Source organism: Urocitellus parryii, chromosome 9 (genome assembly GCF_045843805.1).
Source record: "Urocitellus parryii isolate mUroPar1 chromosome 9, mUroPar1.hap1, whole genome shotgun sequence".
In the NCBI taxonomy this organism is placed as follows: Eukaryota; Metazoa; Chordata; class Mammalia; order Rodentia; family Sciuridae; genus Urocitellus; species Urocitellus parryii.
In genome coordinates, this window is record NC_135539.1 from 12,303,694 (window position 1) to 12,324,582 (window position 20,889).

General features: G+C 58.6%; 1 protein-coding gene across 3 annotated transcripts in view; it reads left to right on the forward strand.

The window, feature by feature from the left end:
• Positions 1-20,889, forward strand: part of Xylt1 (xylosyltransferase 1) — a 231,645-nt gene that overhangs the window by 119,446 nt on the left and 91,310 nt on the right. For all 3 annotated transcript variants that reach the window (XM_026402456.2, XM_077802356.1, XM_077802357.1), the window contains exon 3: positions 6,635-7,151. In XM_026402456.2, the coding sequence (XP_026258241.2) occupies positions 6,635-7,151 (517 nt within the window). The remainder of the gene's footprint in view (positions 1-6,634; positions 7,152-20,889) is intronic.

The following is a 20,889-nucleotide window of genomic DNA, read 5'->3' on the forward strand; positions in this document are numbered from 1 at the left end:
GACGCGCAGAAAGGAAATGATGGAGAAAAGAGCGTGTCCCTGCAGATCCTCTGGGAGGGTCTTGGGGGTCCCTCCAGGGTCCCTAGACTATGCTCTGGGAACTGCCACAATAGGTCACTGTTGCAAGCGCTCATTTTATTTTAATAAATTGTAGCGGACGTGGGTGGCCCTCCGGACATTACCCTGGTTCCTTGTGTGGATTAACACTTTCAGTTCTCAGACAGGTTTTTATCCCCATTAAACAGAGAGGGAAATTAAGGTCTGCTGGGTTCATTGTCGGGCCCTGGGTCCCCTGTAAACAAAGTGGCAGGGTCTGGATTTGAACCCCGCCCCCGCCAGCTCAGCAGCTAAAAATAGCATCCTGCCGGTGCTTAGCAGGTGCTAAATATAGATCAGGTGTTCTTTTGACACACACAAGCCAGTAGCAGTGATCCCTCTTCCTTCATCCCTATTTTACCTTTGCAAAGCAGGTATTCTCCCCCCACCCCTTTTTTTTTTGGAGAGGAGAAAATGGAGGGTCCAGTAGGTGAAGCTCTTTCCCCCCACCCCCTGGTGCCTGGCCCTACTAGCCCAGCTCCCTTCCTCCTCACCTCGTGCTCTGCTGTGCATCCCATGATCATGGGGCTGAATTGCAAAGGTCTTATTATTGGGGTTCTAGTAAAGCTGCCCGGGCCTCGCATGGCCCGTGGGTTGCTGAGCGCCGGCCAGGGCAGCGGCCTTTCACTGGGCAAGGGGCTGCCGTGTGGTCTGTTTGCCCCGGCAGCTTCCACAACTGCGCGTCCTCATTGGTCCAGCCTCGCACACTGAGCCTCCACCCTCCGGGGTCCCCCCTGGCACCGAGGTCCTTCTGGAAGCAGGCGCGGGCTGCTCCCCCAGGGTCCCTCCGAACGACTTTGGTGACCTTGGCAATGGGAACGGAGCCCCGGACACTGAGTTCAACAGCAAACAGCGACCCGTGCACCTGACCTGAGGGCAGCGATCCACTGACCCTGGGGAGCGGGTGGGGCAGGGGCCTTCCCTCCTGGGCAGCACACCTGCTGGGGTCGACCTCAAGGGTGCTCCACCTCCGAGCCACGTCCTCAGCCCTTTTCATCTTTTTATTTTGAGACAAAGCCTCGTTGAGTTACTCAGGCTGGCCTTGAACTTGCAATCCTCCTGCCTCAGCCTCCCAGCTACAACTGGAGGAGGGAGGATCAACCTGTGTCGGCCTGACTCCCGACCTCTGAATCCGAGATTCAGTGACGGAAGGATGAGGCTGGGATGTCAGGGGACACCATTCAGAGCCTCCCTTCCATCCTCCCTCTCTGGTCTCCTAACGTCCCTCAAATTGCTTTTCATTTTTTCCTTTGTGTGAGTGAGCACAGGCATGGGACTGCGGGTGGACCCAGGTTTCCCTACCCCTGAGCCACATCCCCAGGCCTTTCGACTTCTTATTTGAGACTGTGCCTCCCCAAGTTGCTGAGGCTGGCCTCGAACTTGTGGTCCTCCCGCCTCAGCCTCCGAAGCCACTGGGATGATAAGGCATGTGCCACTGTTCCCAGCATCGTCACGTTGTTTTTCCACGAGCTGAAAAGGCAGAGTCTTGTGAGTTGATCATATTGATTTACGCCCGACTCAGAGAATGTGAGTAACACTCCCGCAGGGCTCCATCACCCATCTGTTTATGGATGAGAGAATTAAGTCGTTACTAAAGCCAGGCAAGTGCCCGGGGCCTCTGCCCTCCCCGCTGGGTGCTCCATCTACACAACAGGAGCAAAGGTGCGTCTCTCAGTGCGTAGTTCAAAAAGCACAGCAGCCGCCCCCACCTCTCAGAAACAGGACCCGGGGCCTGGGGTGCAGCCAGCTGAGTGGGAATTCATTCTGAAGCCGGAACCTCCCAGAACCCGGGGAAGACAGAAGCAGACCATATTGTGTTTAGCATATTTCTACCTGATTGAAAGGGGGCTCTGAACATGCCCAAGGTTGAACAGAAATGGAGGACGTTATTGCATTTAATTATTCCTCCGGAATAAAAATGGATTCTAGCCACGGCTCCGAGGTGAGGCAGAGTAATTAGAGCTTGGGAGCTCGCACGCAAACATTTAAATGTGCAATCATTGTAATAAGTGCATTAAAATAAAATAAGTCAAAGGGTCGCATTTGCATACCTCACCCAAGGTGAGAGAGCGGGATTGGTGGAGAACGGCGACGGCGAGGTGGCCGGGCGATGGTGATGGAGGAGACATGACGGGTCTGCCCTCCGGGTGCAGGAGCCGAGACCCAGCGTGGACTGGTGGGTACCCGCTTGGAGTTTATTGCTCATCCTTCCTCCTGTTGGAGTGACAGGAATGTTCCAGAAGCTTTGCATACATGCAGCCTCACCCAATGACCTCTGAGGTGAATATTATGATTGGCCCCATGTTCCAGGTGAGAAACGAAGGCACAGGGAGCAGGGGGACCTCGGGTACTTAACATCTGTGCCTCACCTCCATCCTCTTATCAGGACTGGTACCTGCTGCCTCAACCAGTGTCCCAGAGGACCGGGACCCATGCCCTGGGGATCCTCTGCGTGAAGGGCCAGAGCAGGGGGGCACGTGGACATAATGGTCGTTCTCTCCAGGGGCATCTGCCCGGGACCTTCCGAGGTTTTGCACAGAGAAGGGGACGTGAGCTTGGCTCTGTGGACTTGGGGAACCCAGGGAAAGAAGAGTGAGCCCTGTCGGCCCCTTGGTGATCACAGGAGGAATGGGGGGGATCTCTCAGGCCCCGTGATGGACGATGGATGCAGAAAAGGTGGCGAGTACGAACCGTGGAGTGGTTCTTGCTCACGTAGGAAGGAAACCTGCAGCGTGCCGCCTCATGGGTGAGCCTGAGGACCCCATGGCACAGGAGAGGGGACAGTGAGGTAACGCAGGCTCCATGACGTGGACTATGTATGCAGCGTGCCAATCACAGAGTCAGAGTGGACAGGCGGGGCCCAGGGCTGGGCCAGGAGTCTGGCAGTTGCATGCGAGCTGCCCCCAGCCTCCTCCCCAGGGTCAACGGTTCTGCGTTCTACTCTTAAAACGGGGTGGCAGGGCGTCTCGTCGATGCAGCGAACGTCGTAATTTATTGAAATTTTGATCTCACGATAAAGGAAATTCTAGAAAAAAGGGGGTAGGGGAAGGTGAGGGAGGACCCACTGGTCACTATGGAAAACAGCGAGGATCAGGGCGATGGAGTCCCACACCTCGGGATCCTGCCTGACTCTCCCTGACCGTGCCTCTTGTGGACTTTTCTGGAAGAAGCTGGTATCTGTGAGCTCTTCCTCCCACAGGACAGAACATCTTCCCTCCCTCTTGCCCGTGAACCTTTGCATTTCCGTGGGGCAGCCGAGCAGCCTCGGAGGCGGGCGGAGGCCACAGGGCCAGCCCGAGGCCACCGTCCCCGTTGAGGTTGGCTCCCTTGAGTTAGATGGTGAGGTGAATCCGGGGCCATGTCACACTGGGTGGTGGCACCGGCTCCTGGTAGTGCAAATTAGCTGGAGGAATTGGCTTCACGGATTGTCAGATTAGCTTTGTTGGTCTGGGCGGACGGAGAGCAGGGATCATGTCTCCCTGGTCTAGTTTTGCTTGTTGAAACTCTGCCAGAAAGTGCACCAAACATGAGCTTTTGAAATAGGCGGTTTATGGAGGTTTATGGGGGGGTTGTGAGGGTTTATGGGGGTTTGTGGGGATTTTCCACTCAGGGCACCAAACTTGGTGAGCCTCTATTAACAGAAAGAGAAGAGTCCCAGAATAAAACTGTTGCTGTCTAGAAGGACTCGGGTTTCTCTGGCTTATTCCCAGCCTTCTTGTGAAGTTCCAGGAAATGGGCTTTTTAAGACAGAATTAAAATTCATGTTGTTAGGGTTGGACCCATCAAACTAATTTTCTCTCTGTTGGAGTCAAAACAAGAAAGAAAAAAATGAAAACAAACTTGGTTCCTGTGTTTGAGAAGAGCTGGGAGGAAGGGTGACCAAGTGGGCTCCTACATTAGTTAGGATGAGCTAGACCATGCTGCAGTAACAGAGATCCCCCAAATCTCAGTGACCTTAAGCAGAAGAGGTTCCATCTGCCCACTGGGGGTTGGTGGAATCTGCTCCATGCTGGCCACCCTCAGGGATGCAGGACCTTCACCAGGAGGAAGATGGCCAATGTCTTGGTCAGCTTTCATTGCTGTAACAAAATACCTGAGATAAACAGCTTAAAGGAGGAAAGGTTTCCTTTCCCTCACGGTTTCAGAGGTTTCAGTCCGTGGTGGCTTGGCTCATTGCTTGTGGCCCTGTGGGGAGACAGTACATCATGGTGGGAGCCTGTGGTGGAAGACACTTGACAATCCCGTGATGATCAGGAAGTGAGAGAGGAGGGGAATGGTGTCTCATGTCCCTTCGAGGGTACGCGCTCCCAATATCTAACTTCCACTAGGTCCCACATCCTCCTTGTGACCCTGAAAACCTTCTTGGGGCCTTTGGGGGCATTTAAGATCCTACCCATGAGAGCTGGTGGCAATGCTGTGGGATGGAGCTGGCCCCCAGCCCTGGCCACTTGTCTTGGCTGTGTCCAGCTTGCGGGGAAGCACAGTCCTCCTCTGTGCCCAGAAGGAAGGGAACCGAATGTCCGCGAAGAGCCCCACTGAATCCCACCCTGCCCGGTCCAGCTCATCCTAGCTGGGCTGCTGCCGTGAGTGCAGAGGGTGCCGGCTGGTCCCCACGTGGAGACGGGGAGCCGACTGCCTCTTGGCTTCCCTCTCAGGGGGACGGCAGGGTCACAACCTGCCAGCAACCTCCAGCATCAGGAGCAAGCTCACTGCCTCCCCAGATGGCTGTGGGCACATATGTCCCAGCCTCCCCCCCCCTCTGTGTCATGGCAGAGGGCAGCATGACCTTGGAGCTTAGCTCTGGAGGTCAGGCGAGGCTTTGCACTGAAGGGCTCCGCACGGCGCCGTGAACAGAAGGTCACAGCAACAGGCTGCCCTTGGTGTGAGCGGCAAGAAGAGGTCCTCCCCAGAGGGCCATCCTCCTTGTCCAACGTGTGGGACCTGTGAGTCACCTGCCGTGGTGCCTGGGTCGCACTGTGCTCAGAAAACGCGTCTGAGGGTCTCTGGACAGAGAAGAGCCATCAGTACAGCCCGTGTGTTTAGGGAGCAGGAACCCAGAGCTCTGGGAGCACCTGCCGGAGACCTGGCAAGTGCACCACAAGGTCCCGAGCCACAGGTCCCCGTGTGCCCAGGCCCTCGGCCTCCGTCCTTCCGCCTCCGCCGCTGTGGGTTTCGCCGACGGCAGAGTGAAAAGATTCAGGGGGAAAAAAAGTGCATCTGTCCTGAGCACGGCTCCTGTGTCACGATTCCCTCAAGGACTATTTCCATTTTCCAAATTACCGTATCGGGTGATGGAAGTCACCGAGAGACGATGTGAAGGACACGGGATGGGAGGACGCCTGTAGGGTCTTTGCAAATACGATGCCATCGTATACAAGGGACCTGGGCACCTCTGCGTCTGGCGTCTCAGGGGGTCCCGGGTGAGCAGCCGGTCTCCTTCCTTCCTCCTGCCCCAGACCCCAGCTCCTGCTGCCTCTGACTCTAGCACTCGGTGTCCCCAGCTTCTGGGCTCTGTCCCTCATGAACACAACACAGCAGGTCGCTGGCCGGCCTCCGGAGGGCTGTCCAGGGCTCTCGTGTCCACAGCGGACTGACAGCAGGGTCAGGCTGCGGTGCTGAGGGGAGGGGACCACGGCATCCGTCTCCTTGGCCGTCGGGAGCTGGGGGTCTGGGTCTGTCCTGCGGGGACCCAGCGTCACCACCCGACGTGCGCCGTGGCCGTCTTGGTGTGGGCTGTCCTCCTTACCACCTCCCCCGAGTGGACAGGGGCTTCATGCTAAGGAGGGGGCAGAGCTGGAGGGGGCAGCCCCATGCGTGGCTATTTCCCCAGGCCACAGCTGAGCCAACAAGGACAAGGAGGACAGGGCATCTACCCCTCTGCAGAGGACAGGAGGCCTTCACACTGGGCTCCTGCAGAGCGAGGACCACAGACTCTTCCTTACAGGGCCCCACGGAAGGGTTCACGGTTTCCATGGCCACCGCCCAGTCCCTAGGGTACCGTGAAGGCGGCCCCAGGCAATGCTCAGACGAACAGGTGTCGCTGCGTTTCAATAAAACTTTATTTACAAAAACAGGTGGCGGGCCAGATTTGGGCCACCGAGGTGCAGGTGGTGACCTGCTGGAGGGAGAGCTGAGCACAGCATGGGCTGCCCTGTCCACCACTCGGGAAATGGCCACTGCCCTCCCCTCTCCACTCTTCCTTGGGAACTGGAATTTTAGGACATTTTAACTCTCCCTAAAAAAAAGAAAAGAAAAGAAAGCACACACAAAACAAAACAAAACAAAATATCGATGCTACTTATCACCAGTGCGCTTCTGTAGCAACAGGACAGGCTGAGGGAGCCCGCGAGTGCTCTCTGTGCCTTCGGAGGTGCCCCAGGGGTGGGCTTTGGGACCGTGAATGCTTTTTGGGTTAACCTCTGGGACTTCCACAGCTGCACGCCCCGGGGTGGTGGTGGGGGGTTCCTCGGGGGCCAGCCCCCTGAGCACAGCCCCCAGGTAAAGTCTCTCTTCTCTGTCTCTTTTCCGTCTCCTGCAGGACGGCTACTTCTCTCACCGGCCCAAGGAGAAAGTGCGGACCGATAGCAACAACGAGAACTCAGTGCCCAAGGACTTTGAGAACGTGGACAACAGCAACTTCGCGCCCAGGACCCAGCAGCGGAAGCACCAGCCGGAGTCGGCCAAGAAGCCCCCGGGTCGGCAGAAGGAGCGTTTGCAGAGGAAGCTGGAGCCCCAGGAGAAGGGACAGGGGCAGGGACGTCCCTTCCTGGGGAAAGGCCCCAAGGAGGCCCTGCCTCCCCGGGAGAGCGCTGCGGCCAACAGCAGCCGAGGGAAGGACCCCCCCAGACCCCCCCACGCCCGGAGGGGCGGAGGCAGCTCCCGGGAGACCCAGGACGACCGGCCCCCGAGGTGCGACATCTCGGGCAAGGAGGCCATCTCGGCCCTGTCCCGCTCCAAGTCCAGGCACTGCCGCCAGGAGATCGGGGAGACCTACTGCCAGCACAAGCTGGGGCTGCTGATGCCCGAGAGGGTGACGCGGCTCTGCCCCCTGGAGGGTAAGTCCCGCTGGGCTCTGCTCATGCCTCACAGGTGGGAACGCAGGGTCTGGCTGGTCTGGGACTTTGGGGATGCTGAAGTCCCTTGTAAGAGTCCCATCGCCTGTTGCCGGTGCTCTACCCCCGTACCTATGTGACAAAGGGTTGAATCACAGTGACATCGGGGCCCAGGGGAGCGGCAGGGGGCAGGGGGCTGCTGCGTGCAGAGGGCCTGGGTTCTCTCCCAGCAGAGGACTGGGATGGGGGTTGGCCTGGACTTGATGGTCACTGAGCGTGATCTGGAAGATTTCTGGTGGGTGGCGTCCACCCCGGGAGCTCTGTGGGGACAGCCTTCCTGTCCCCTTGGCCCCACAGCCCCTTCCTTCCTTGCTTCCCGTTTCTTCTTCTCTCTCTCCTCACTTTCTTTCCTCCCTCCCTCCTCCCCGGTGCTGGACGCTCTTCCAGGTGCCCGTGACCCTGGGATAAGTCAGGTCTCCTGCCAAGACGCAGGGCCGGCTCAGAGGCCAATAGAGAAGTCACGGGCAGAGAGTAGAGGGGCCCTGGGTAGGGGGAGCACCTTGCACAGGTGAGTTCGCACCTGCTTCTCTGCAGCTAGAACCGTGGCTGGGACCTGGGCATCTTGGCCATGACCAGTGCCTTCCCCAGGGCCCACGGGCAGGCGCAGCCTCCGCAGCTGCAGGCACTGGCTGAGCCTCATCCCATGGGCTGCTGTGTCCCACCCACCACCCCGTGAGGTCAGCTCTGAGGCCGGGAGCCTAATTTTTTTTCCCAGACAAGAGACGTAAAATCTTAGAAGGTCCCACAACTTGTCAGCGACCTTCTGAGATGTCACACGGAGTCACCCGAGGTCGAGGTGAGCTGGACTGGATGAAGTGTCACTTTCTGAGGTCCCCTCCTTCCCCCCTTTCTCTCTATATGAGCAGAAAAGTCCTAACTGGCCCCAGAGTGGGGAGGACCTCACGCCCCTCCACCTGGCTGAAGGGTAGGACTGCGGTCACTGCCGTCCCCGCATGCCCAGGCTGCCGTCCCCTTCACCGGTGGACTGTGAGGTGGCCCCTGGGAACCTGCTTACATTTTATTGTCCCTTGGGCCAGTTAGTAACTGTTTTCCTGGTGGTTTTGTCCCTGGGGAGGGCAGATGGCATCCAAGAGAAATTTTTGTACAGAGAGTCGGCGCCACTGAGAGCCGAGGAGGCCGCGTTTGAGATGAAGAGCGTGGATTCAGGCCAAGCTCAGCCATCGAGCGGGGCCTCACTCCTCTCTGGTCAGGACCCCCACAGGGGAAGAGAGTATCCAAGGTCACCCCGTGGGTAGGAGCACGCTCATGTCAAGTGCAGCTGACCCTTGGTCCCCACGGGCTCTGCACACCTGGAGCCAACTCACTGCAGATGGAAACTATTCCAGAAAGTCCATCCGCACTCAGCATGGGCTTTCCCCCTGTGACGGCTCCCAGGACCACCTCAGACAGCAGCTGTTTTGATCGCATTCACATCCTATCGGCTCTTCTGAGTGATCCGGAGATGGCCTGTCGGGCAGAGGTGATAGAGACCACGGCTTTGTATTTTATTTTAGATGTTGATGGACCTTTAGTTTGCTCATTTATTTGTTTGTGGTGCTGAGGATGGAACCCAGGGCCTCACACGTGCCAGGCAAGCGCTCCACCCCTGAGCCCCAGCCCCAGCCCCAACCCCAGCATTTTATACCAGGGACATGAGCATCTGTGGGTTCCGGAAGCCTGGTTGGCAGTGCCCAGAACCAACCCCACAAGTCCCCAGGGACAAGGGGACCGGCCTCTGTATTCACTAGTCACAATGTGGGATTTGGATCTGACAGGTGGCGGCCACGGGAGCTCCGGGCATAGACCGAGGGCTGGGGGGACAAGACCCTTCACATGGCCTCTATGAGACGCTGCGGCCGGCAGTCGGGCCGCCTGAACGTTGCAACCAAGCTCATCTCTGCTCTTGAGCTTTTTGCAGGGAAAGTGTAGCTCTGCGGAAATTTCTTTTCAAAAGAGAGATTTAAAGAGAGAGTCTTCCTTTGTCCCTCACAGCCTCCCCCGGGCTGTGTCTCCAGGTGGCTCCGTCTGTACTCCTGATTGAACTTGGCACTGGGATATAGGAATCACTGGGCGGAGGCCGACGTTTCCAGAATCTTTTGTTAACCTGACGCCTGGCAGAGAAAGCCTGGGTTGAAGGCCCACCCAGGAGACTAATGATGGGCTCCTACTGTATACCAGGCATGCTTGTTCTGCAAATGGCCAGATCGTAGGTATTCGGGGGTCCTACACTCTCTGTCACAAATACTGAACTTGCTGCAGTCGCAAAAATACAAACACAAACGTACCCGGTTACGTTCTGATGAAACTGAACTTGCCAACGTAGGCGAGGGCCAGGTGGGCCGGCGGGCCCTGGTCGGCTCACTCCTGTGTCGGTTCCGATTCTGTAAATGCTTCTCCATTTACGATGGGGTCACACCACCGTGGATCCGTCTCGAGTTGGAAATGCATTTAAGGCGCTGGCCTGCCAGACACCATGGCTTAGCGCAGCCGGCCTGCAGTGTGCAGAAGACTCGGGTCAGCTGCCACCGCCGGGCAGAGCCATCTAACAGGAAGCCCGCTCGGTGATAAAGTGTTGACGCTCTCGTGTGATTTATTGAATAAGCTCTGAAGCTGCAAAACCGCGTGGCTGTACGGTCGGCTTTTGCTCCCGTGTTAAGTTGAAAAATCATTCATGGCGGCGTCCTGAGCTAGGAAGCGTTGGTGCTGGCCTCTCAGAATCCGCGCTCTAGCCCCACCAGGTCAGTCTATGGCGAACCCATTTTGCCAATGAGGAAATGGAGACTCCAAAAGGTTTGGGACTTGGCCAGAGGCACGTGGCTGGTAGGTGGCAGAGCAGGTGTTAGAACTCAGGTTGACTGAGCCGGCATCCCATAAACCTGGCCCTGTGCCCTTCTGTCCTCGGTATATTCACAAAGGAGATGGGAGGGCATTGCTGGGGGGTATGGGGTGGGGAGGGATGTTGCCAGTGGTTACGAGCCTGGTTGTGAAGCTGGACTTCCTGGATTCAAACTCCAGATCGCCCCTTCACAAGCTGTGGGACCTTGGGCAAATCGCTTGACCTCTCTGTGCCTTGTAGCCTCCATCTGTTAAGTGGAGGGGAACGTGAGCACGCCTATCTCAGAGGGTTTGTGAGGGCTGAACACACAGTTAAGAGCTTTGCCGGGTCAGCCAGGACTGTGCGTCGCACACACATTTGCCATATGACCTGCTCCGCAACTGTCCCTAAATAAATAAATACGGCGTCACCGTGAGCTAGGGGTTCCTACGGTTCTCCTGGTCATGCTGGGACACCTCCGGTGCGGTTCTGCAGGGTGGATTTGCCTGGGTCTTGTCCTAAGGCCTGTACCGCCTCGCCCAAGGTGGCCTGCCCTCCTGGGGCCGCCGAGCCGGTTACGAAGACAGGCGTCGAAGCACCGTCTCCCACCCAGCCCTGGCCACACTTCAGGAGGCCTCCGCCTCTTGCAATAAATTCACTGTGAATAGACTAATTGCAAAATAACCCTAATTGGGTAGTTATCAATGAACAACTTCCCGCGGAACAAAACGGCTTACAATTAATAGCATTTAAGCCATAAACCATTCTTCTGCAGAAAGCGAAGATGTAATTACACCCCACAGAGGGATGGCGTTCCCTTCCTGGAAACCGGGAATCCCCTCTGCTCAGGAGGGATCGGGCTCCAGCCCCGTGGTCCTCCGATTTCCCATCAGTGAGGAAAGGCGGACGGAGCGGCGGGAAGTGGAGTCTCTGGGGCGGTGTCCAGTACCGATGCACCCCACGCAGGGGGACGTGCTGTCTTGTCACTTCACTTGACAACCTCCAGATCCGGCCCGCGGAGGAGGCGACCAATCAGGACAGGAAATGGGTTCTCTCCGGGTTGACTGTTGCAAAGGGCTCCTGCCACCCGCCGTCTGTCCCCACGCCTTTTGCTGAGGCCCAGGGTGGCGTCCAGGAGCCCGGGAGCCTTCCTCTCTGCGGGGACCTGGCCTCCCTCACTCTGCCTCCTGCAGAAAGCAATTGGAAGGAGGGGAAAGGAAGCCACAGCGTCATTCCATTAGGTTAGGGGGTCCCCAGGCCGCCTGCCAGCGACCGCGCAGGGGGGCTCTGTCCTGTCAGCACCGGGGGTGGCCTCACAGAAGTCTCGGAAGCCACCTAGTCACCCCAGGGACCCTGAGCTCACCGCAGGCCCAGGCTGTGCGCGCTCACACACGATCGCCTGGACCGCCTGTCCCTTCTCGGTCTCCAGGACGACCCTGTGGCCTCCGGTCACTCTGCCTGGGCCTCCCTGTGTGTTTTTTGGAAACGTCACCATGTTAGATTGAAGGCCAAGGACAGCGTGAACTGGGGAAAGGCCTTTCCACCCAAAGAGTGGAAATGACCACTCGGGTGGGAATCCTGGTTCTGCCTAATGCCAGCTTCTCTCGCGGCAGCCCCGACCTCCCGGTGCCCCGTCTCCTCCCCTCTGGGCACAGATCCGCCTGCCCTCTCTTCTCAGGGGGCTAGCGGGAATGACAGAGGGCATTTGCTTTACTCCGCTGTGACCAATGACCTGGCAGGAACGATTGGAGAGGAGGAGAACTCTATTGGGGACTCAGGGTCTGAGAGGTCTCTGTTCCTAGATGGCCGGCTCCATGCCCTGAGTCCGAGGGGAGGCCGAACATCGTGGCGGAGGAAGGCAGCTCAGGACCCGGCCACCGGGCAGCAGAGAGAGAGCCCCCCTTACCAGGGACAGAATATGACTCTAAGGTCATGCCCCAGTGACCCGGCTCCTCTGGCCTCACCTCCCTGCCTCAGTCACCGCCCGTTACCCTGGAAGGGGACCTCACACAGATGGGGCCACGGCTCTCCTAGCCCAATCATGGCCCCCCTCGACGTCCCCGCGTTGTCTCACACATTTTGGGGGCACCCCGTACCTCAACCGTGGCGCTGGAGAGCCTGGGTGGGCTTGCAGGACGACAGAGTCCGCGTGGTCATGGAGGGAAGGCACCTGGGGAAGGGGGGCTGGACGGGCTGCTGGACGGTGTCCCCCGATTCCCAGCCCCGTCTCGCTGGCTCTGCTCTTCCGCTGGGCCCCTGCACGTCACCCTGCGTCCCTCTCCACCTACCTTGGTGGCTGCTGGGGCTCAGCCTAAGTGCTGCTTCCTCAGGGCCTTCCCCAGAAGCCGTGGCCACAGGGGACACAGTGGCCCTGGGTGAGGGATGTGCCCCCCTTTTCCCAGTGAAGACCAGAAGACGCACCTGGGACCAGCGGCCGGGTAGGGAGACTGCTCCTGCTTCGTGACATTTGGAACCACTAAAGGTGGGGTCGTCCCTGCGGTGGCCCCCTGGCTCCCGGGTCCCCCCCGCACCTCCTCGCCCTCTGCTGGGCGGGTTAAGGCCACCAGGGGTGCTCCTGTCCCGTGGTTCAGCAGCCTGGACCTCAGGAGCTCAGGGTGACGTGGGCCGGCACAGGGACTGGCAGGGAGGGTGGGGGGCTGCTGCGGGTGTGACCGGGGATGCGGCTCGACAGACGGAAGGGGCTTCGGATGCAGGAACAGCACAGCCCCCACCCCCCGGCCCCCTCCCCGTCAGCCTTTGCCCGAGGCCCGAGGCTCTGATAAATGGGTTTGGGATGGGGATGGTTGGAGGCCGCCTGGCAGATGGCACCGCCAGATGACGAAGCCCCGTGCCCCAGGGCAGGGGAGTAACCACACGGCGTGAGTAGCGGCTTCTCGGCAGCGTGGCCCGGAGGCTGGCGTGGAGGGAGAGCGGAGACCAGGGTCGGCGTGGCCACACAGAGTGCCCTGGGGCGGGCACCTCGGTCTCCCACCTGTCATTTGGGGACCCTGCTGTCTCCCAGGTCTCCCAGAATCCTTCAGTGTTGCCCTTGAAGGCGGGAGGGGCTGATTGCATTGAATCCAGAAGAAAAAAATCAGACCTGCTCATGGGTCACCGGCTGCCGGCCGGGGAGGGCTCAAGGTCACGGCCAGTCGGGAGCCCGTGGTCTCTGCCCCAACTCTTCACCTCTCCGCCCCAGCGCAAGCAGCCACCAACCACCTGCAGCCCAAGGACCCACCAGGCCCTGATTCGGTGGGTCCTTCCTCCCGGCCACCGGAACGTGGTGTCGAGTCATTTCCACTGGCTGTGAGAGGCGACTGGGCTTCGGATCCTTTTCCATTAGAAATGCAAACACCAGGCTTCGAGCAAGACAGGCAGCTGCAGGCCGAGGTTTACCGGCCGCCGTGGTCCAAGTCCTGAGACGCAGCCACGGGCGGAGAGCCGAGGGCGTCCCGTCCTGCAGGGCCTCCACCCTCCTCTGCAGGGCCGGGCATAGCGCCCGCTGACCCCCGTTGACAATCATGTGTCACCATGGCTCTGCCCCCACGGCAGAGACCAGGTGACCCCTGCCCAGTACTTCACGGTCGATTTTCTGGGTGGATGGGAGCCATGGAGACAAAGCAGGCCATGCAAGGCCAGAGGCGGGCTCAGAAGGCCCCGCTGAGGGAGCAGGGATAGGCCCGGAATGTTCTAGAAGCAGCAAGGAGGCCCTTGGGGCTGGAGCTGAGGGAGCAGTGAGGAAATAAGGAGGGGAGGGGCCGGCTGCAGGAGGAAGGGGCGGCTGTCCCAGCAGGGCCTTTGGACGTCCCTTCCGGAGGTTGGGATCAAGCGAGGGACTGTCAGAGTTGGCCTGGTCCAGGGGCCTTGGTGTGTCCACTTGGTGCTCTTATCTCATGGTGCTGAGGACACTTGCTACGAGAGCCGTCATTGGATCTTTAAGTGTGCAGTGCAGCAGAGCTGGCTGTGGGCACAGTCTCCAAGGGCAGACCTCAGTAGAACTTGCTTTTCGTGCACAATTGAAATGTTTTGCTTTTCTTTTTTTAAAAAAAATAAATGTCACGGTCTGTATTTAAGGCCTACAGCATGATGTTATGAGATGCATATCCACAGTGAAATGGATGCTCCAGGGAACTAAATCTGCATGTCTGTCATCTCATACAGTTACTTTTTGTTTTTTCTGGCGTACCAGGGATTGAACTCAGGGGCACTTGATGACTGAGCCCCGTCCCCAGCCCTATTCTGTATTTTATTTAGAGACAGGGTCTCACTGAGTTGCTGAGGGCCTCTCTTTTGCTGAGGCTGGCTTTGAACTCAAGATCCTCCTGCCTCAGCCTCCAGAGCTGCTGGGAAGACAGGCGTGCGCCACCGCACCCGGCAGGCTACCCTTTTATTTTGTCGTGGTGAGAACAACCCCAGTCAACTCATGTAGCAAAAATCTCCAACGCAATATCATCGATGATAGCGCTTGTGTGGTGGGCGCTAGCTCCCAGACTTTACACCCATTATCAGCAACCCCCTTCTTCCCTGAGCCCCGGCAGCCCCATCCTGGTCTCCGAGCCTGTGGATCCGACTCTCTAGGTGGCTCTGGAAAGTCTGCGACGGGTTCATTTCAGGGAGCTTGACGTGTTGGGGTTGTCCACACTGTGTCACAGGTGTCCCTGGGTAGATTGCACACCCACACGGCTCTCTCCTCCTCTCTGTGGCTGAATGACACGCCTCTGTCTGCCGGTGCCCCACTCTTCCGCCCACTCCGCCGTCCCTGGGTCACGTCGGCTGCTCTGTGTCCCGGCTGGTGGGGCGACGCCACATGGACACGTGCGCTGCTCTCTCTGCGCGGTCCTGACTCCAGTTCCTTCAGACAGATGCCCAGCGAGATGTCGCCCCACACACGTCGGGATGGCTGATATTAAAAAATAATAATCAGCCAGGTGTGAGCGAGGGTGGACGTGGCGGGCCGATGGGGACTTGGGCCTGCGCACTGCTGGTGGGAAGCCTGGGGAGCTGTCGGGGGAACAGTCTGGAAGTGACTCGGAGAGCAGGATGGACCTGCCTCATGACCCAGCCGCCCGCCTCTGACCTGACGGGGCTTTAAGGCAGTTCTGGGGACGGGGACATCCCGGGGAGTTTCTCCCAAGGGTCCCAGGGAAGGGAGAGGGAGTGGAGGGCATCAGGTGGGGTGACCGTCACTTGGTCATCGGGGCTTGTCGGTTTCCTCTGGACACAGAGGCCACGCGGGGCTGCCCTCTCGGCAGACGGCATCGAACCCCTACCCTGCCCCGCACATCGGTGGCCCACGTTCCCCAGGTCCCAGGCGCCCAACAGGCCAGTTCCTCCCGCCTTTTCCTTCCAAGACACCGGGGCCTGTCCCCTCCCCCAGTCTTGGGGTCATAAAGGAAGCCACCTGCCACCTCGGGGTTTGAGAAAGCTCGGCACGTGGGTCGGGGGGTGTCCCGTGCCCCCGCCTCTCCCCTGGAATGTCCCACCAGCTGCGTGACCACTGTCATTCTGCTGCAGAGCTGTCGTTGGGGTGTGTTTGTCCCCCTACCTGCCAGGCCTGAGAGCCGGGCTGAAAGGTGCAGAGAGGAGGAGAACCCCGGCCCCCGGGGAAGAGAGCGAGGGCACTTCCTGCTGGGCCTGGGCGCAGCTTCCAGAAACTGCCCCCCGTATGGGAAGCACTTCCTGAGCAGGCGCAGCTGCAGCCGGAGGGTGAGGGTCCGCGATTCCCTCCTGGGCAGGTGCCCGCGGTGGCATCTGGGGAGCCGCCATCGGGAGCGCGTTTCCAGCTCCACGTCTGTGGACGGCGGCTTAGGGCAGCTCTGCAGCAGGACCCCGGGCCTCCGCTTCCCTGTCCCTGAGGACGGAGGGGCCGTTGGACAGCAGGACTGGCATCTCCGGGCCGCAGCGGGTGGCCCTGGGTGTCTGCCCACGATGCCTGCGACCTCCCCTCCCCCCAGCCAGGGTTCACCCGAGCACAGCACCTTTGCCTGAGTGGCACGTGGAGACACAGGCAGGCTGGGCTCTGTCACCAGGGACGTCGCAGGCGATTTGAGATGACATGTGCTCCAGGGTCTATGGTTGGCAAGCTCTTGGGTCATCCACGGGAGCAGAATCAGAGATTTTTCTATCTAATCACAGAGTGAACATAAAATTGCAACCATGACTCTGCGCGCCTTCTGCAGAGACGTGTAGCCATGGTTTACAGTTGAGCCAAGAGATGAAGCGTGAACTCAAGGCATGTACTCAAGGAAGATGCATGAAGAGGCCACAAGAGCATCGAGTGCAAAGGCCCTGTGGTAGGAAGAGGGCGGACATTTGAGGAACTAGGGAGACCACCAGAGGAGCCATGAGCCTGAGCAGGAGGGTCTGACTCCCTTTCCAGCCAAGGTTTTGATGATCACCATCTTCACTTTGAGCATGGAGAGTGGCTGAGGCATCTTATGGGAGCAAACTGAGGTTGCTGGAGAGAGAACAAGAATCAGCCCCAAAGACAGGCATGGCCGTGGCAGACTGGGACTGGGGACAGGTGCCCTGTCCTCTTTCCTGTGCTCCTTCCACCTTAGGCCCTGACCACGGGTCATCTGGAGTCAGGCACAGCCCTGCCCTGCCCACTTCTTAGCCCTGGACTAGACACAGAGGTTGGCGACTCTGAGACAGCACCTTTCTTCAGGTCTCGCCTCCTGGGCCGGGGCTGGGGCGCGGAGCGTTTGCTCAGCGTGTGCGAGGCACTGGGATTCTGCAAGGAGAGAGGAAGAAAGAGACCTGTTCCCGGTGGAGGACAGGGTGCAGACGCCTGGGGACCAAGGTGGCATCCAACGCCCCAGCCCAAAGACCAGCTGGCTCTTCCTCCTAGCACAGACCTGCGAACCTGGCGTGCTGGCTCCTCTTTCTGAAATCATGTGGCAGCAGGCCTAGGCGTCCATGTGGACACCACTTCCTCCGGATTCTCAGAAGAGGCACACCCTGCCCAGGAGCTCCCCCACCTCTTCCCCACTCTCCTTCCCCAAAGCCAGAGGAGCCGGGGACGGAGGTCTCTGGACCAGCACCGGTTCTCATGCCCAGGTGGAGCATCTTCCCGGCACTTTGAAAACTCTTGGTCACCTGCAGAAGCCGCTGCCTCCGGTCTGATGCGGAGGGACAGGTGCAGCCAGGAAACTCACCTGGCGTTGGAAGGGGCTGGCCACACCCCCCAGGACTGGCCTTCCAGGTGGGTCCCTTGGCTCGGGTGAAAAGCCGCCAGCCAGCTCCCTTCTCTCTGCCGGTTCCCGGTCCCCGTGGTATATTTGTGTTAGTGTAAAAATGACAAAGCAATAATTTCTCATTGTATCCTTCAGTCACCCATGAGAGATTGGATTTAGGTCACAATTTATTACCCCGTGGAATTGAATCCAATTTTTAACACCATGTCAGCCCATTCTGGTATTAGAGCCTTTTAATGGCTGTGAAATTTATACAATGATAAAGTAATTTAAAACATATGTAGGAAGAACATCAGGCAAATTGATGTGTAGAGAACCCCGTGGTAAAAATCGGATAGGAGATAAACACGGGAAATGGTGATTGATTAGGGCACGTTGGGAAGAGTGCCCGCGTTGATAAACTCTTAATGGCGAAATTAGTAAACTAATTTATTCTTCACGATTTGGAGGAGGGTTTATGTTGCCCTAAATCAGGATCCAGGCTGAGCCACAGCGTACAGATGAACAGCTCACCTCTGCCGGCGGCGGAGAAGCCCGTCTGCGGAACTGGGAGCCAGCCAAGGTCCCCCAGGATGTTTCCGGCCACAAGAGAGAGAGGGGGGAGGTGCAGAGGCAGGGGAGGGGACCGATGGCAGAATCACGTCTTTTAAAAAAGTGTAAAGCGCGCTCCATCTTGCAAAATGCAGGCTTGCTATCATCCCTTTCATTGCACACATATATCGGAACCTCACCTTGTACCCCATCAGGGTGGACGATTTGCCAGTAAAAAGCCAAAGACCACCCGATTGAAAATGAAGGAAAAATCAGAAATGACTGAAGACAGAGGGAAAGTCCGACTCGACGCGTTCCCTCTGAACAACCACGACTTCAGGCACGTTTGTTTTTTTTCCTTTAGATACCTAAATCCAAAACAGAGCTTGGCTTTGGGTTGAGGGACTCCTCTAGGACGTGACATGGATGTGGAATTTTGCAGAAAAGTGTCGAATCTGGCTGTGTAATGGGACTTCAAAGGTCATGTGGAACTTTTTAAAAATGGTCATTTTTTTTTTTTTTTTTTTTTTTTTTGCGGTTGGATCAAGGGCAGAGGCCTGTGCCGTTCTTTGTCGTGACTGTCCGTCTGTGGTGTGGGTGCACCAGGCATCCCTGGCCGCTCCCCTGTGGATGGACACCTCGCTTGCTGCCAGGCGTTTGCCATATTGAACCAGTGTCCCCTCCATTCTCCCAAAGGTGTAGGTAACCAGTACCTGGTGGGCGGAGGCTCCTTAGCACAGACTCCCAGCCGCGGCCTGGAAGCTGGGGTGGGCCTGGCAGACCTGGCTCCCGAGCCTGGCCCCCCCTGCCGCTCCCGCAGCAGCACCCACCTGGGAGGACGCCCCATCTCCACGCTCTGCCCGTCCTCAGGCCGAGGTTCTCAGCCAAGGCCGTCCTGCATCCCACGGGCATCTGGCTGCATCTGGAGTCTCCGATCATCACACCCGGCCTCTCGTGGGCGGAGGCCGGGCTAAACCTCCACCCTGAGCCGGGAGGCTGTGTGTGGGACTGGGGCGCCACCTCCCACCACCGGTGGTTCACAGTGTGCAGGGTGGGCACTGCCATCTCCAGCCTGAAGAAACAGGGTCCGCTGGACACTATATAGTCAGTCCTTGGCTGTCACCGGGCCTCACAGAGTTGTGCTTAACAGTGGGAGCCTCAGGCCACTGGCCTGGGTTTCAGTTCTGACTGTGCCACTCGTTAGCTGGGTGACCTTGAGCAAAGAACTTCACCTCTCTGGGCCTCATTTTTCATCTGCAAAATGAGGAGGAGATGGTGGTTGGCATCCTGCTTTGCAGGGGACATTCCTGATCTCTGCCTCTTGTCCTGTGTGATTATTAACAGAGCCCCTGTCTCCCTTAGGAGTGTCCCAGTGTGGACAGGAATTACATGGTCCCTGGTAGGCGGTCATGCCCTGCCTTTGCAAGGTCATTTGAGGACTGAATGAGACGGTCTACAGGAGCTGTTCAAACAGAGGCTGGGTCTCAGAAGTGCTCATTAAGTTTAGCTCTTCTGGCGGGGCGCGGTGGCGCATGCTTGTTATCCCAGCGGCTCAGGAGGCTGAGGCAGGAGGATCGTGAGTTCAAAGCCAGCCTCAGCAAAAGCGAGGCCCTCAGCAACTCAGTGAGACCCTGTCTCTAAATAAAATACAAGATAGGGCTGGGGACAGGGCTCAGTGGTCGAGTGTCCCTGAGTTCAATCCCCGGAACTAAAAAAAAACAAAAAACGTCAGCTCTTGTGCTCTGGTGTGGGCCCCGTGTAGAAAACGGGGTCTCCAGGGACCACTCATAACCCGTGTTTTTAGCCGTGTCTGTTCAGTCACCCACGGGTGGAAGTGGCCCACGTATCCATCGCCAGGCGAATGGATACACCCAACGTGGCCTGTCCACTTGGCGGAGAATTCTGGGGGCAGAGAGGAGGCTGCAGCCCCAGGGGCCACAAGGACATGGCACTGAGTCGAACAAACCCGGCACCAAAGGACAGAAACGGGCTGGTGCCTTCATGTGAGGTGCCGCTGTGCTCGAGTGCCTGGAGACCCAGGGCTGTCAGGGTCACCGAGGAGGGGAGCAGGCTGTAGTTTGCTGACCCCCTGATTCAGGGTGAGCTCCTGGCTGCTGTGTCCTTGGGGCTGGGACAGGTGGAGAAGAGAATGGCACCAGGCAGGATAGGCACCTGCCCCACCCGCATCTGACCCCCCAAGGTCGACCTTGGCGTCACCTGGCAGTGGGTGGCAGCAAGCCCCAGGTGCCCCAAGGTCCCCATGTCGGTGCCGCCTGCCCTCCCCTACCCCAGCCGTCTTGGAGGGAGCACCCAGGATGGGGATCCAGCTGGGTGACCCGCAGTCCCAGGGATCCCAGGCAGCCAGGCCAGGTGGGAACGTCCCTGCGCTCCCGACGCTGTGTCTCCGTGTGTCTCGGGAGTCCCTTGGCACTCCAGCAGGGCACCCAGAGGACTGAGAGGTGCCGGTGCCATCGCTGTGTGAGCCTGGACCTCAAAGGGCAATTGACCTGGTTACCCGGCCGCCCGCCCGCCCTGTTTATTGCTGTGAACACACTGTCCGCGCACGGAACACCATCAAGAATCTAGCTGTGATTTAAAAGGCTCCGTGGGAGGACCCCGGTGGCTGAGTAATAATGCATTTGCAGAGCAGATGCCTCCTGGCCTCGTTATGCACCTGGAATCCTAGGAGGCTCCTGGGAGGCCGGGGGTGGGGGTCTGCCCCGGGGTGCTCTGGTTCCCTGGCCGGGCCCTCGTGAGATGAGAGGGTTCTGTTTCTGATCTCTGGGGTCTTGCACTTGAAGGCCGGTTCCACCAGGGCCTGGAGGGGCACTTGGGACCCCTGTTTAAACCTCTCTGTGCCTCACCTTTCCCACCTGTAAAATGGGCTGGTGCCGCGACTTCCCAGGTCCTGCCGAACGGATGACAACCCACGGCACACGGAGGAGAGTGGGTGCTCACTCAGCACCACCCGCACGTCTGTCCCCCTCCTGGGAAGCCCAGATGACCGAGCCCGGCTGGCCGGCCCGTGTCTGTTCTCAGTCCTGGCGTCTCCGCCAGCCCGGAGACCTTGCAGGTCTATGTCCTGTCACTCCCCGGGCGGGTCCTCTCTGCTCCTCTGCCACCTCCCTGTCCACGCATC